We start from the raw sequence: 15054 nt of genomic DNA, 5'->3' as shown, positions 1-15054 counted from the left end.
CTGGTAGCAATACCCCTAGCCAGCAGGTACTGGCGCAGCTCGTCACTCATAAAGGAGGATCCTCTATCACTGTGGGTATAGCAGGGATATCCGAACAGAGTGAAGAGCTGGCGCAGGGCTTTTATGACGGACGTGGCAGTGGTGTCGGGGCAGGGGATGACAAAGGGGAACCGCGAGTACTTGTCGATTATGTTGAGAAAGTAGACATTGCGGTCGGTGGAGGGAAGGGACCCCTTAAAGTCCACACTCAGTCACTCAAAGGGGCGGGTGGCCTTGATAAGTTGTGCCTTTCCAGGACGGTAGAAGTGCGGTTTGCAGTCAGCGCAGACTTGGCAGTCCCTGGTCATCATCCTGATGTCCTCAAGGGAGTAAGGCAGGTTCCGGGCTTTCACGAAATGGTAAAATCGGGTGACCCCCGGGTGGCAAAGATCTGCATGGAGGGCGTATAGCCGGTTGAGCTGCGCGCTGGCACACGCTCCCCAGGATAGGGCATCAGGGGGCTCATTGAGCCTTCCAGGCCGGTACAGGATATCATAGTTGTAGGTGGAGAGTTCCATTCTCCACCGCAAAATTTTATCATTTTTGATTTTGCCCCGCTGTTGGTTGCTAAACATGGACGCAACTGAGCACTGGTCGGTCAGCAAGGTGAACCTTTTGCCGGCAAGATAGTGCCTCCAGTGCCTAATAGCTTCCACTATGGCCTGGGCTTCTTTCTCCACCGCAGAGTGCCGAATTTCAGGGCCTTGAAGGGTACGAGAGAAGAATGCTACCGGCCTTCCTGCCTGATTGAGGGTAGCAGCCAGCGCGAAGTCAGAGGCGTCACTCTCTACTTGGGAGGGAATGGTCTCATCCACCACATCCATCGTTGCTTTGGCAATGTCCCCTTTAATGCGGCTGAAGGCCGCACGGGCCTCGGCTGAGAGGGGAAATGCGGTGGACTTGACCGGGGGCGGGCCTTGTCTGCGTAGTGAGGGACCCATTGGGTGTAATAAGTGTACAATATCCTGTGTATGTTACTAAAAAGGGCTTCTTTGGTTTGTTACGAGTAGGGATGTTTCTTTGTCTGTTAAATGTTTCTCTCGCTGTTGTTTCGCTTTAGAATGGCTGATATGGTAATTGTATTCATTTGTTAATCAATGGGGAATGTTATTGTGTTTTGTGAGGCTGGGAACTTGGGGGAGGGGTTGCGCGGACTTGGGAGTGAAGGGAGTCGGGAGGGAGACGCCGAGGAAGATGGACGTGCGCTCGGAAGACCACCGGGGAGTCCGAGGTGGAAGACGTGGAAGTCGGAGGCAAGCGACGAGGGGTCGAATGGTTCGCTGGTTGAGCTCCTACGAGTGCACTAACTGACTGAACTTTGATAAGTTGGCGCCTTTTGTTTTTTTCTTGTATATATATATATATATATATATATATATATATTGTATTGCCTAATACTCTTTTAATTTTAGTAAACTCTGTAAAGTGTATTTCATACTGGTATTTGTTGTGGGTTTGATACTGTTGGCGGGCGTGAGGCATAAACGCGATTCTCACAGCACCTGCGTGTACGGGAGGCGGGGTTGGTGAGTGGCTGGATCTCCTTTTCCCTTAGACATATACCAGCCTGTTGGGTAAGTGTTACATAAGAAAAGAAGCCCAGGCACCGTTTGAGGGCTCTGAGGGTGGTGGGAAGAGGGAGTTCCAACAGGGGGCGCATACGGTTGGGGTCAGGGCCAATGACCCCGTTCTCCATGACATACCCAAGAATAGCAAGTCAGGTGGTTCCAAACACACACTTGTCCCTGTTAAGGTTAAGAGTTTTGGCCGCTTGGAAAAATCGTTGGAGGTTAGTGTCATGAGTTGAGGCATGACCAGTAACGCAAGGTCCCGATATTCTGTGCCCTGCACCACCAATGTCGCTACACAACCCCCCCGGATGTCTGTGGAATGCAATCCAGAAGCCATGGTGACCCTCTGGCTTACCGGCTGTGTCACGAGGCCGCAGCGTTGCACCGTGTCCGGGTGAATAAAACTCTCAGTGCTGCCTGTGTCAAACAGGCAGCTAGTCCTGTGCCCCTCCACCAGGATGTCCATCATTGACCTTGCAAGCTGGTGTGGAGCGCTTTGGTTGAAGGTTACGGAGGCCAGAGTTGAATCGCCGTCTTGGTGCCCAGTAAGCACCCGTGGGTCGGAGGCGGGGGCGAGGTGGCGCCGACAAAGATGGCCACCCCCATGCCTCGCACGAGGCGGGCAGGCAAGATGGCGGTGACCAAGATGGCTGCCCCCATGCCTCGCACGAGGCGGGCAGGCAAGATGGCGGCGACCAAGATGGCAACCCCCATGCCTCGCACGCGGCGCTGCTCAACCCCGTTCGTGGTTTAGACTTACAGGCCTTGGCGAAGTAGCCCTTCTTTCCGCAGCTGGAGCAGGTAGCTTCTCGGGCCGGGCAGCGTTTTCGGGGGTGCTTTTCGAGTCCGCAGAAGTAACACTGCGTGGACTTGTGACTGGCAGGAGATGTGGTCGATTGCGGGGACTTCACGGGCTCGCGACTGGCAGCAGCTGTGGTCGATTCGTCGGAGGGTTGCGGAGAGTTCACAGACTCGCGAGTGGCAGCAGCTGTGGTTGATTCGCCGGCGGGTGGCGGGGTCTGCAGCGTCCATGGGACCGGCAGGAGATCGTGCGGCTGAACAGCGTCAGCATTATGCCGAGCAGCCTCCAGCATGTCAGCCAGCTCGATCGCCGACTGTAAGGTAAGATTAACGTGTTCCAGCAGCTGCTGGCGCACATACACTGACCTGATCCCCGTAATGAAGGCGTCTCGTACCAGGAGCTCCGCATGCTGTTCCGCCGTCAGTCCCCTGCAGTTGCAGGCCCGCACGAGTGTCTGTAGGGCCCAGACAAACTCAGCGCTCGACTCTCCAGCCCGCTGTCGCCGCGTCGCTAAACGATGTCTTGCGTAGACGGTGTTCACCGGCCGCAGGTACTGTCTTTTGAGGGCGTCCAGTGCCCCTTGGTAGGTCGGCAGGTCCCTGATTAGGGAGTATACCCGCAGACTGACTCTGGAGAGGAGAACTCTGTGCATGATAGCAGGCAGTCACACGAATCTCTTCCAGGTACGATTGGAAGCATGCAAACCAGAGTTCAAAGGCAATAGCTGCTTCGGGAGATTGAAGATCAATGTCCAATCTGTCTGGTCGTAAAGTGCTCTCCATGTTTTAAAATTGCAGCTAATAAAATTGATGTATCATCAATAATTCTCGGAGACAGGAGGCGAATGATAGGCTTTTATTAGCTGCAAGAGACCACCACACAACATCCTGGAGACTGAGGGAGGAGCAGTGCCTCCAATCGCCTTTATACAGGGGTCTGTGGGAAGAGCCACAGGAGCAGTCAGCAGAGGGGCGTGTCCAGACAGGTATATGTAGTTCACCACAGCCTGGACTGACACCTTACTGCCCTAATGTCTTGTTTATTATTTATTGTACTGCCTGTACTGTTTTGTGCTCTTTATGCAGTCCTGGGTAGGTCTGTAGTCTAGTGTAGTTTTCTTTTCTGTGTTGTTTATTATGTAGTTCAGTCTAGTTCTTGTACTGTGTCATGTAACACCATGGTCCTGAAAAACGTTGTCTCATTTTTACTATGTACTGTACCAGCAGTTATGGTCAAAATGACAATAAAAAATGACTTGACTTGACTTCATAATGTCAAGTATATAGAGATTCTCTTCTTCTGTTGGAGGAATGATTAAAATGTCATCTTGGTTGTATGGGTGGCAGTGGGCCACCTTTCACATTTTGGCACAGGTGGGCTGAAATATTTTGGGTAAAGACTATGCCAAAACTCAGCTTGATACTTAAACAACACCCTTTATGAATACTAATTGTTTGCTGAGTTGCATTCATTGTCCATATTTAATTGTGTGACAGGTTCAACTTGGTAAAGACCTTGTCCCTGTCAATTCAGGGAACACATTCTCTGATCTGGGGAAAAGGAGATTGCTCATTGTCCATAGTTCATTTGAGAGTGACCTTATGGCCCTCAGAAAGCTGTGTAGTCTGTTTGCTTTGGGCATCACATCAGGAGATGTCACTCACTCTCTGTCAGAAGCTTTGACCAATTTACCACATCATTTGAATTTGTTAAACCTGTCTCTGCCTTACATGCTAAAGGCTTGGTATTAATGTAAGCTTCAGGAAATTCATTTGATGTTTGTCTGAATATGTTTGTTGGCTTTGTGTCTATTAATGCTAGTATATAAATCTTTGAATATTTCTGCATTTTGCTCCAGAAACTTATCTGGATGTGTCATAATTATAGAGAATATAGTGGTACTTTGGCCAACCAAGTCCACATTAACACGACCAACATGTTCACCTTTGAAACATGAGGGGAAAAAAAAAACTAGAGCACCTGAAAGAAACCCATGCAGTTCTGGAGAGCACACAAATTCCACAGAGATGTACCAGGTCAGGAAATTAGGTTACTTGAGCTATGAGATAGCACCTTTTGTATTAATATGTCATTCATTTTGTTACAAAGTGCTGAAATTGTTCTAATCCACTTTTAATTCTTTGGACCAATCTTTTCTTAAAAGAGTTTATCAATGTCATTTGGTCTTATGATATGTAGCTTCTTCCTTTGACCGTTATGAGAAACTCCACATCATATCCAACCTCGGGGTTTCACCAACTCAACAGCTTTAATGTTCGGTATATGTTTTATTAATGGTAAGTTACTGATTATCTTGATGTTCAGCCAAGCTGTCATAGCTGTATGTATACATGTAATGATCAATTAAGTTTTACTTTAATTTTAAGCTTTCTTTGTTTTTTCATTATTTCTGGTTGTGACCTATGTAATGTTTAATATGAGTATATGGACACTTGACACATTCAAAAAACTTTTTTACTTCAGACGGCTTCAATTCTTTGCCATTCCATGCATGACGCTGATGAAACTTACTGTACATGCCCTGTCAATTCCCAGCCCTGGCTACAAAATTATACAGATTATACTGGTTAACAGGGAGGGCTGTAAAAGATGTCTTGATTTATTCAAGGTTCTTCTCTTGTACAAAATGATACACACATGGTCAAATACACATTATTTTCTATATAGTGTACTAACATTGTTTGCTTTGGATGACTGATGCTATAAATAAAGACTGTGTTCTTCCCAGTAATGTCTTGATAATGGGTTAGCTTCCTTATAACTGCTAGATTTTACACGATTATCCATGACAAGCTCAAGAATACTCAAGAATACGGTATACCTAAGGTGAATATTGTGCTCTTGGAACAGTACATATCTTTAGATTAAGCTAATATATCAGTTTTATATTGCAAAGTATGAAACTAACAACTACTTCAAAAAAGTAATTGTTGATTATTATTATCTTCAGGGTAAGATCATTAAAATCTCTGGCTGTCCTGACTTGCAGCAAATCCATTCTATCCATCATGTCACTGCCCGGTTCTCAGTAAAGTAATACCTCTTTATTAAAATGCTTGATTATTAGAAACAGGCTCTTCAGCCCAAGTGGTGGATGCTTACAAAGGTTCCCATCTAAGCTAGTCCCACTTTCTCACTTAGGCACATTTCCCTCCAAACCTTTCATATCCATCTACCTGAACAAATATCTTTTTAAATGTTGTTGATGTCTCTGCCTCAACCACTTTCTCTGGCACTCATTCACTCTCTGGGTGAATAAATTGCTCTTCAGCTCCTTATTAAATCTTTCCGCTGTCATCTTAAACCAGGGGTTCTCAGCCTGGGGTCCATGGACCCCTTGCTTAATGGCATTGGTTCATGGCATAAAATTGTTGGGAACCCCTGCCTTAAGCAAGTCTTCTAGTTCTTGGTTCTTCAACTCTGGGGAGAAAGACTACTCAAAGTAGATTTATTATCGAAGTACATGTATGTCACCATATACAAATCTGAGATTCATTTTCTTCTGGCATACAGCGTAAATCCAAGAAACACAATAGAATCAATGAAAGACCACGCCCAACAGAACAAACAAACAAGTAATGTGCAAAAGCTGTAGATAGGGCCCAGTCCATCACAGGTAAAGCCCTCCCTACCATTGAGCTCATCAACACAGAGCATGGTTTTAGGAAAGCAGCATCTATCAGCAAGGACCTCCACCACCCAGGTCATTGTCTCTTCTGACTGCTGCAATTGGACAGAAGGTACAGGAGCCACAGGACTCACACCACCAGTTTCAGGAACATTTATTACCCCTCAATCATTAGGTTTTTGAACCAAAGGGGATAACTTCACTCACTCAACTTCACCTGACCCATCACAGAACGGTTCCCGCAATCCATGGGCTCACTTTCAAGAACTCTTCATCTCATACTCATGACATTTCTTGCTTATTTATTTATTATTATTATTATTATTAATAATAATATATCTTTTGATCACTTTTTGTATTTGCATTGTTTATTGTCTTTTGCACACTGGTTGAACATCCAAGTTGGTGTGGTCTTTTTATTGATTCTGTTATGTTGATTGGATTTATTGAGTATGCCCACAAGAAAATGAATCTTAAGGCTGTATACATGTACTTTGATAATAAATTTACTTTGAACTTTGAACTTGTAAACTGTGCTAGTACAAAAGAGAAAAAAATGCTAGTAAATAAATAAACAATAAATATCAAGAACTTGAGATAAAGAGTCCTTGAAAGTGAGTCCATAGGTTGTAGGAACAATTCAGTTGATTGAAGTTATCCACTGCTAGACGATGGTCATTGAGGCAGGTTACCACATTCTTCTTAGGTACTAGTATAATTGAAGCCTGCTTGAAGCAGGTGGGTACCTCAGACTGCTGATGCAAGAGGTTAAAGGTATTGGTGAACACTCCAGCCAGTTGATCAGCACAGGTATTTAGTATTCAGCAAGGTACCCCATCTGGGTTGAATGCTTCTGTAGGATCACCCTGCTGAAGGATGCTCTCATGTCTGCCTCAGAGATTGAAATCACAGGATTACTGGAGGCTGTAGGGATTTGTGAAGCTTCCTCTATGTTTTGATGGCCAAATTCACTGTGCATATTCTCCCTATTTATGACCCTCATAACTTTATACACCTCTATAAGATCACCCTTCATTCTGCTACACTTCAATGAAAAGCTGGTAACCTGCTCCATCTGTCCCCATAATGCAGACCCTAGAGCCCTGCAGCATCCTGGTAAATCTCTTCTGTACTCTGTCTCGCTTAATGGCATCTTTCCTGTAGTAGGGTGACCAAAACTAATTAAAATATACCAAATATAGCCTCAACAACATCTTGTGCAACTGCAACATAATATCCCAACCTCTATACTCACTGTCCTTCTCTTCAATTCTAGGGATCTGCAGATTTCCTTTGTTGAGGTATTTTCTAATGTACTACCTGTGGTGAACTACATATACCTGTCTGGACACACCCCTCCTGCTGACTGCTCCTGTGGCTCCTCCCACGGACCCCGGTATAAAGGCATTTGGGGACACCGCCCCGGCCTCAGTCTCCAGGATGCAGTGTGGTAGTCAATTGCTGCTTGTTCTTTCTTCCAGCCAATAAAAGCCTATATCTTGCCTCAGGTCTCCAAGAGTTATTGATGGTGCATCAATACCTTCTGAGATATCTGAACTTCCCCTATTCTGTCCACTCAAGCATCCATGATTTTCTTCTCCTTATTGGCAAATGCTAGCTCAGCAACAGAGATCTAAAGCTTTGTCATTGCCTCCTAAACCCCTGCCTCCCTACTCTTACATCACCAATCTCAACCCTTTAAAGTTCATTTTACAAACTGATTATGCATCAAGCACTAAAATTTCCTTTTGAGTGGCTTGGTGCCAAATTTTGTTTGAAGATGATTTTTGTTAAAGAACTTGGTTCTTATTACATTAAAACATTTGCATAATTGTGAGTTGTTTTTGTTAGGAAATGTGTTACTGTATTGCCTGCAGACTTTGGATGTGAGAGAGGCTAAAGTGAGGAAATTATCAAAGAAAAACGAGAAACAAATAAACATCATTAATAGCTCTTTTAAATTTCCTTGTTCAAAGGCCTGCCATTCCCACTTATATTTGAATTTTATCTAGAATAAAGTGTTAAACTTTCAGCTTTCTTATGACTTGTACAGACAAGTCGGTGGGCTGTTTGCAGTGGAATTGTGAACTGCATCACAACAAAGGTACCTCTGTTCACTTGCATCCATGTGTTTTAGAAGCTGCATTATTTTCAGCACTACAAGCTAAAACAACTTTATTTTCCCCTTATCTAAAAGGGAGTCTCTGTAGCTAACTTTGATACTCTGCATAAAATGATGGCATTACTTATATTGGTTGGTATAGTTTATTGTCCTTGAGGCAGTAATTGTGAGATAGAATGTGAACAATATAATTTATTGTTCATATTCTAAATCACAATTAATATAATTGAATAGTGTGTTCAGCTGAAATGATATTGTATACTGTTTCTCTAGGCTTTTGGAGTTTAACTTTGATTGTAATTTAGCTTGAAGCTGTAGTCTTATTTTGTAGTCACCAAAAAAAATATTGTTTTGCTAAGATAGCACGCTTATGGCCGTTTTCAGAAATAAAAGCTCTTATTCTCCTCTTTGCAACTTTTTCTGGGTTGTATGTGGTTCACTTGAAACTTGTAATGGCAGTAATCCATGTCAGGGAATTTGTTCAGAAATTCATTGCCTGTGGCATTATTTAAAAGGATGTGGGGGTGGAGATATGTATAATGATTGAAGAGAACAGAAGCCCATGTTGCTGCATGAATTATTCATAGTTGTACTTTTTAGGGCACAGTGTTGTGGGACTTGTGTTCTGAAAGGCTGAGGAAATTACTTTTAGATTATTATTACTGACAGCCTCAACCCTGCCTCTGTTGCCAAGCTTGCAACGATATTATTTGTCAATCCTTTCCTTTGATGGTGAGCCATATTTTAGAATTGGCACTTCTAGTAAAACTTTTGATGAAGATTACAGGCATTGTTTTCTAAACTACATCATCATGATTGAGTGAAACACTTTCATATTATCATTTCAATTGACAACTGGACTGAATTTTTCCCATTTTCATACTAGATTTTGGTACCAAGCCAGAAAATAAGGCAATTTGATTATCAAAGGCGTTTGATTGGTGAGCTGCACAAAAGGCATTTGCTTGCAGAACCCCATAGGAATGTGAGACTGGATAACTTAGAGTTAAAGATAGCGTCTGCCTGGGCCACGTTCTAATTTCAGCAGTTTGTTCAGCTCTCCAACAGGCTGTTACCAGAAGCAACCTTACTCTCAACATTAAAAGCAGCGATTCTTAAAACCTTTCAATCATCAATATTTAATTAAAATACATACAAAGAATGGTGAAAACAACAGGGTAAGTTTACATTTAAAATTAATTTGTTGTTCTAGTTTGTGTAGTTCCTTTAACTCTGGTTCTCCTGTGTTTAAATACTTCTCTGTGTTGAAATGGCTCAGTTAATAAATGCTGTGTTAGTGCCCTCTTTTAGGACGTGTTTTATGTGCTTGTTCAACATGTTCGCTTTACAAAACCTGTTTTCTTCCAGTATTGGAATGTTCCTAAATAGAAATTCCTTTTGCTTTACTCTTTGAGAAATATGACAGCATGACTATAAATGGCGCTTCTAAACCTAGTGTCAATAGAACGAGAATTAACTGTATCCTATTCCATCAGACTGCATATTTATAGATGTAATTACTATAGTGAAGATATCAAATATTGTTGACTGCCAAATAGGAAGTGACAGCTCTTTTACATTCAATTTTTTTATTACCATCTTTGGGGTCAAAGCTACCATTGCAAAACTTAGGCAAAGATGAATTAGACCAACTTTGAGATGATGGGGGGGTTTAGAGATAGTAGAGATGTGGTGGGGGTGGGGAAGTGTTGATGGTTAGTTCTTGCTTCTCCATAATGACAGGGAGAGTATTAAGGGTGCTTAAAATGGGAGAATTTTGTAAAGTGCTCTCAATCCACTACATAGAAATGCCATCATTTTTGTTGCAGTGGTTGCAGTTGAATTTGTGTTCTGCTGTTGAGAGTAATGTTAAAGAAGTATTCAATAATCCATTATGTTGTAATGTGCTAAACTGTTAAGAGCTAATGAAATATGATTGAGGAGAAGTTAGTGGTTTAATGTGGCTGCCAACGATATAATCTGATCAAACATCAGAGCACGTGACTGGAATAACTTGCAGTAAAAATTAAGGTTGTAGAGTTGGTTTATTTACATATTTATCCCCTAAATAGAGTCAGTTAGATGAATTTTGGAGAGATGGTACTACCAGCTGCCATTACCCTATAGCATAATCAGCACCACTGAATAGAGATTAATTCCTAGGAATTTTTGAAGCCGCATTTCAATTCCATTCACGGTTCATCAGATAATGAAGCAGTCTATGACCATAAATAACAAGTATTGGACAATATCCAGACTTGGCTAGAGAACTACCAAATAACTGTCATGCCATACATGTAGCAATAAAGGGTATAATCACCTCTCCTTGCCATTCAACAGCATTCTTTCTTTGACTTCTCACCAGCACAGTCCTTAGGTCACTATTAACCTGAAACTTAATTGGCTGAGCCATATACGGATCATTCCCAGATAATAAATGGGTTCTAATTTTCCAAATGCCCATAAATTGCTTTGGTCCATTAGTTGGAAAATACACAAAAATCACTTGATATGATCACCATTCTTCCACAGTATTGTAGCGAATGACATTGGAAGTATATCAAACTGATAAGAAAGAGCAATTACTAAACTTTGGGTGGGGTGAGGTAGAGGGAGAGAGAGAGAGAGAGGTGGAACAAGTTCTGCTATTCATAGGAATGAAAGTATGTAAGTATACTTAACTTCATTGAACTTCTGAATTTAATATTAGGGGAATCCATTTGTATACAGGGGCATCCATAAGTTGTCTGATCATAACCCAGAGATGGCCTGTAAAACACTGTGGCTACAAGCCTAGATTGAAGAATGGCTATTATAAAACAAATACTTAAATTTTTGACTCCTCAGAGCATTTCATCTCCACATGCCTGAATGACTGCAGTTCCAATGATGCTCAAAAAGACATCAGGAAAATAGAGTCTGTTTGACCACTTCCTTCCACCATGGCCACACTGTATACCATCAAAAGATGTCCTGCAACAACTTGCTAAGTCTTCAGCAACAACTCCCAGAACAAAACACACCAGTTCTGAAGCTCAGGAACACTACATATTCCAATTGTCCTTGCAAATCAAACGTTACCCTGATTTTGAAACCTGTATTATTTCATCTTTGTGAAGTCAAATTGGTGAAACTTCCCACATAGTTGCATTCAGGGAAATGACACATCTTATGAACTAGCTTATCACTGCTTTCTCAAAGTTAAGGATGGGCCATAGGTTTTGGCCTTGCAAGCAGCACCCTCAACTGACAAATGAATTAAAAGTGTCTAACTTTAGAATATCTCTTCTTTGAATTTGAGTTCATAATTGTTTTGCAAGAGAATAAAGATTATAAAAAGAAAGCACGGATGGGCCATTCAGCTCCATAAATCTGTTCTAACATTCAATAAATCATATCTGATTCAAACCTGACCAAAACACCACTGTTCCTTTCTCTCTTAACACTTTGTGACTCCCTTGCAGTTTGAGTTTCTCTCAGTCTTGACTTAATAAATTAAATGATGGTCCAAATGGCAAGAAATCCAAAATGCATTCTCCATAATTTGAGGGACCCTTACATTTCTGACCTGTGTCTTATAAATAGTGGAAACGTTTTGGGATACCCAGCCTCTTAAGTTGGTGAATTGTGGACATGTGACTCTGTTCTGTGGTGACAGGAACTCCCTGATTTGGAAATCCAAAGGAAGTGGAATCTGTGTGTACTTTAACGAAGGTTGGCGCACAAACCTATCTCAAGTCAGCAGTCACTGTTCTGGTGAAATTGAGCATCTTACAATTAAACGCTGGCCACTTTACCTGATCAGGGAATTTTTTGTTGTGTTCATCACTGCTGTTTACATCCCCATGAATGTGAACGCCAAGATGCACTGCAACCGCTTTACAGTATCATCAGCTCTCCACGAAACAAGCATTGGAACGATCTCTGTATAATTGTTGGAGATTTCAATCATGTTAACTAGCAGAAAACTTAACCCAAATGCCACTAAAGTATTGCCATGGCCATGAGGGGATCAAGCAGACTGGACCATGTTTATACAAACCGCTGCAGTACTTACAAAGCCATCCCACACCCTCATCTTGGTCTCACTGACCACATCTCCATAATTCTAATCCCAGCATACTGACCTCTGCAGTTATTGGAGAAACCAGTCAAGAGGACCATCATTGTATGGCCTAATGGGGCAATCCCTCTGCTTCAAGATGTATTGAACATACCAGCTGGCAGATGTTTGAGGAGGCCACCATAAACAGAGGAACACAGGCCTTGAGGAATATGCCTCATCTGTCATTGGCTACATTCGTAAGTGTGTAGATGACATTGCTACCTCAGAAACATCATTTCATCCTCCAACAAGAAGCTCTGGCTGGATGCAGAAGTGTGCTCCCTACTAAAAGCTACTTTCAAGACAGCTCTCAGAGCAGCAAGGAGGTACCTCATCTTAGGCATCAAGAGAGCAAAGACCACCTATGCACAAAAGGTTCAGGAACACCTGTCTGATAAAGATCACTGTCTATGTGGCTGGGCATCAAGGGCATTACTGATGAGGCAAGGAGAAACAGCATCAACTGTACCAGTGATGCTTCCCTCCCTGAAGCTCTGAACAACTTTATGCAGGCTTTGAGGCACGCAATGCCAGCCACAAAAGCTACCTTGCTTCCAAGTGAGCAGCCACTGCCTGTAACAGCACTAGACGTGAGAAGATCTCTGCAGAGAGTTAACCCCCTTACGATGCCAGGCCATACAGCAGCTCAGGCTGAGTATCCAGGGAGTCTCAACACTGACATCTTCATGGACATCTTCAACACTTCATTCATCCAGGCTTCTGTTGCCATATGCTTCAAATCAGCCACCTTCATCCCAGTACCAAAGAACTCTACTCCTTCAGAACTAACTGTCTACCACCTGGTGTCACTAACACCAATCACCATAAAGTGCTTTGAGCAGTTGATAACGGCACACATCAAAAACTTTATTCCTGCCACGCTGGACACTCACCAAAATGCTTACGGACAGAACCGCCCTACAACAGATGCCTGACTGTGTCATAGCATCTGTCATGCACCCGGCCCTGATCTACCCAAGAAAACAAGGTCACTTATGTCAGAACGCTGTTTCTGGATTTCAGTTCACCATCCAACACCATTGTCCCACAGACCTTGGTGAACAAACTCTTACTTCTCAGTCTAAATACACCACTGTGCAACTGTGTTCGACTTCCTAATGACAGACCTTCAGATAGTCAGGATGCACAACCACTCCTCCCTTCCCATCACCCTGAACACCTGTGCCCCCCCTCACCAGGTCAGTGTGCAGTCCATTACTGTACATTTGCTCACACATAACTGCACAGTCAAGTATCCCAAGCAATCTAATTGTCAAGTTCGCAATGACACGTCAATGACGGAGCTTATCACCAACAACAATGAGACGGCCTACAGAGAGGAGGTGAAAAAGCTCGAGCCTGGTGCCAGGCGAATAACCTTTTCTTTAATATATACAAAACTAAGAAGCTGGTTGTCTGCTTTGGGAGAACTCACACCACTCACATCCCTCTTTACAATGGTTGCACAATAGTGGAAACTGCAAGCAGTTTCAAACTCCTGCGAGTGCACTTTGCACATAAACTCTCATGATCCCAGCACACATCCTGTGGTGAACTACATATACCTGTCTGGACTGCTCCTGTGGCTCCTCCCACAGACCCCTGCTGACTGCTCCTGTGGCTCCTCCCAAAGACCCCTGTATTAAGGCGATTGAGGCCTGAGCCCGGCCTCATTCTCCAGGATGTAGTGTTGTTCATTCTTCCAGTCAATAAAAGCCGATATCTCGCTTCTTACGTCTCAGAGTGAGTTATTGATGGTGCATCACATCCTACACAGATAAGAAGGCTCACCAACACCTCTACTTTCTGAGGAGGTTGAAGAAAGCTGGACTTTGCACATCCGTACTTACGTCATTCTACAGATACACAGTAGAGAGCATCCTAACTTGCATCACTGCTTGGTACGGAAATGTTCTGATGTGTGTAATGGATAGTCAGTACTGCTCAATGTGACACTGGCACCAGCCTACCTGCCATCAAGGACAAATATACACAAATACCTACATACCAGGCTTCTTTTGTATATACATAAAGGTATTGGGAAAGGGCCAGTGACATCATGAAGGATCCCACACACCCTGCTCATAGATTGTTTGTACTACACCCACTAGGGAGGAGTCTACATAGTATCCAAGCCAGGACCTACATAATTAAAAGCAGTTACTTTCCCCAAGCAGTAAGGCCGATCAACACCTCCATCACTACTTTATTATTTCCTGCCGATAACCTTATGTACAGCCTAACATCACTTTATGGATTACAATCCAAGTATATAAATTATGTATTTATATTTATTGCATTTTTTTATTATTGCTATTGTGCTCTTTATCTTTTGGGTTTTCTTTTTTATGCTGCATTGAATCTGGAATAACAATTATCTCTTTCTCCTTGCACTTGAGTACAGGAAATGACATTAAACAATCTTGGATCTTATGTTGGTGTTGTAAGCGTGGTAACACTCGTGAGCTGCCCAGGACAATCCTCACTGATTTCATTTGACACAAATGATGCATTTCACTGTACGCTTGTAACAAATAAATGTTAATCTTTATCTTCAGTTTTATGGTGGTACCTAGATGGCAGACCCAGTCAAATTGTGATGATGTCAAGGGTAATTGCATTCATTTTTGGAATTCAGTTATTTGATCTGTGATTGGACCAAAATGTGCTGTGGTGTCTCTCTGAGTGGTCTAAGTATTAGTAAGCAGGTTATTGGAAAGTAAGTGCAGTTTTATAGAACAGTCAACAACACTTTTCGTTGTGTTT

At 42.8% G+C, this 15054-nt stretch overlaps 1 protein-coding gene across 22 annotated transcripts in view; it reads left to right on the top strand.

Moving 5' to 3' along the window:
* Window positions 1-15054, top strand: part of dtna (dystrobrevin, alpha) — a 289844-nt gene that overhangs the window by 93642 nt on the left and 181148 nt on the right. Inside the window, exon 1 of one of the 22 annotated variants that reach the window (XM_073042926.1) lies at window positions 9227-9361. The exons of the other annotated variants lie outside the window; for them this stretch is intronic. Coding sequence (XP_072899027.1) covers window positions 9345-9361 — 17 coding nt within the window. The 5' untranslated portion in view covers window positions 9227-9344. Of the gene's footprint in view, window positions 1-9226; window positions 9362-15054 lie in introns of those variants that run through there. 22 annotated transcript variants of the gene reach the window in all.

The sequence above is a fragment of the Hemitrygon akajei genome, chromosome 1, assembly GCF_048418815.1.
Source record: "Hemitrygon akajei chromosome 1, sHemAka1.3, whole genome shotgun sequence".
Lineage (NCBI taxonomy): Eukaryota > Metazoa > Chordata > Chondrichthyes > Myliobatiformes > Dasyatidae > Hemitrygon > Hemitrygon akajei.
The sequence above is the reverse complement of the archived record's forward strand: the minus strand, read 5'-3'. Positions and strand labels throughout refer to the sequence as shown.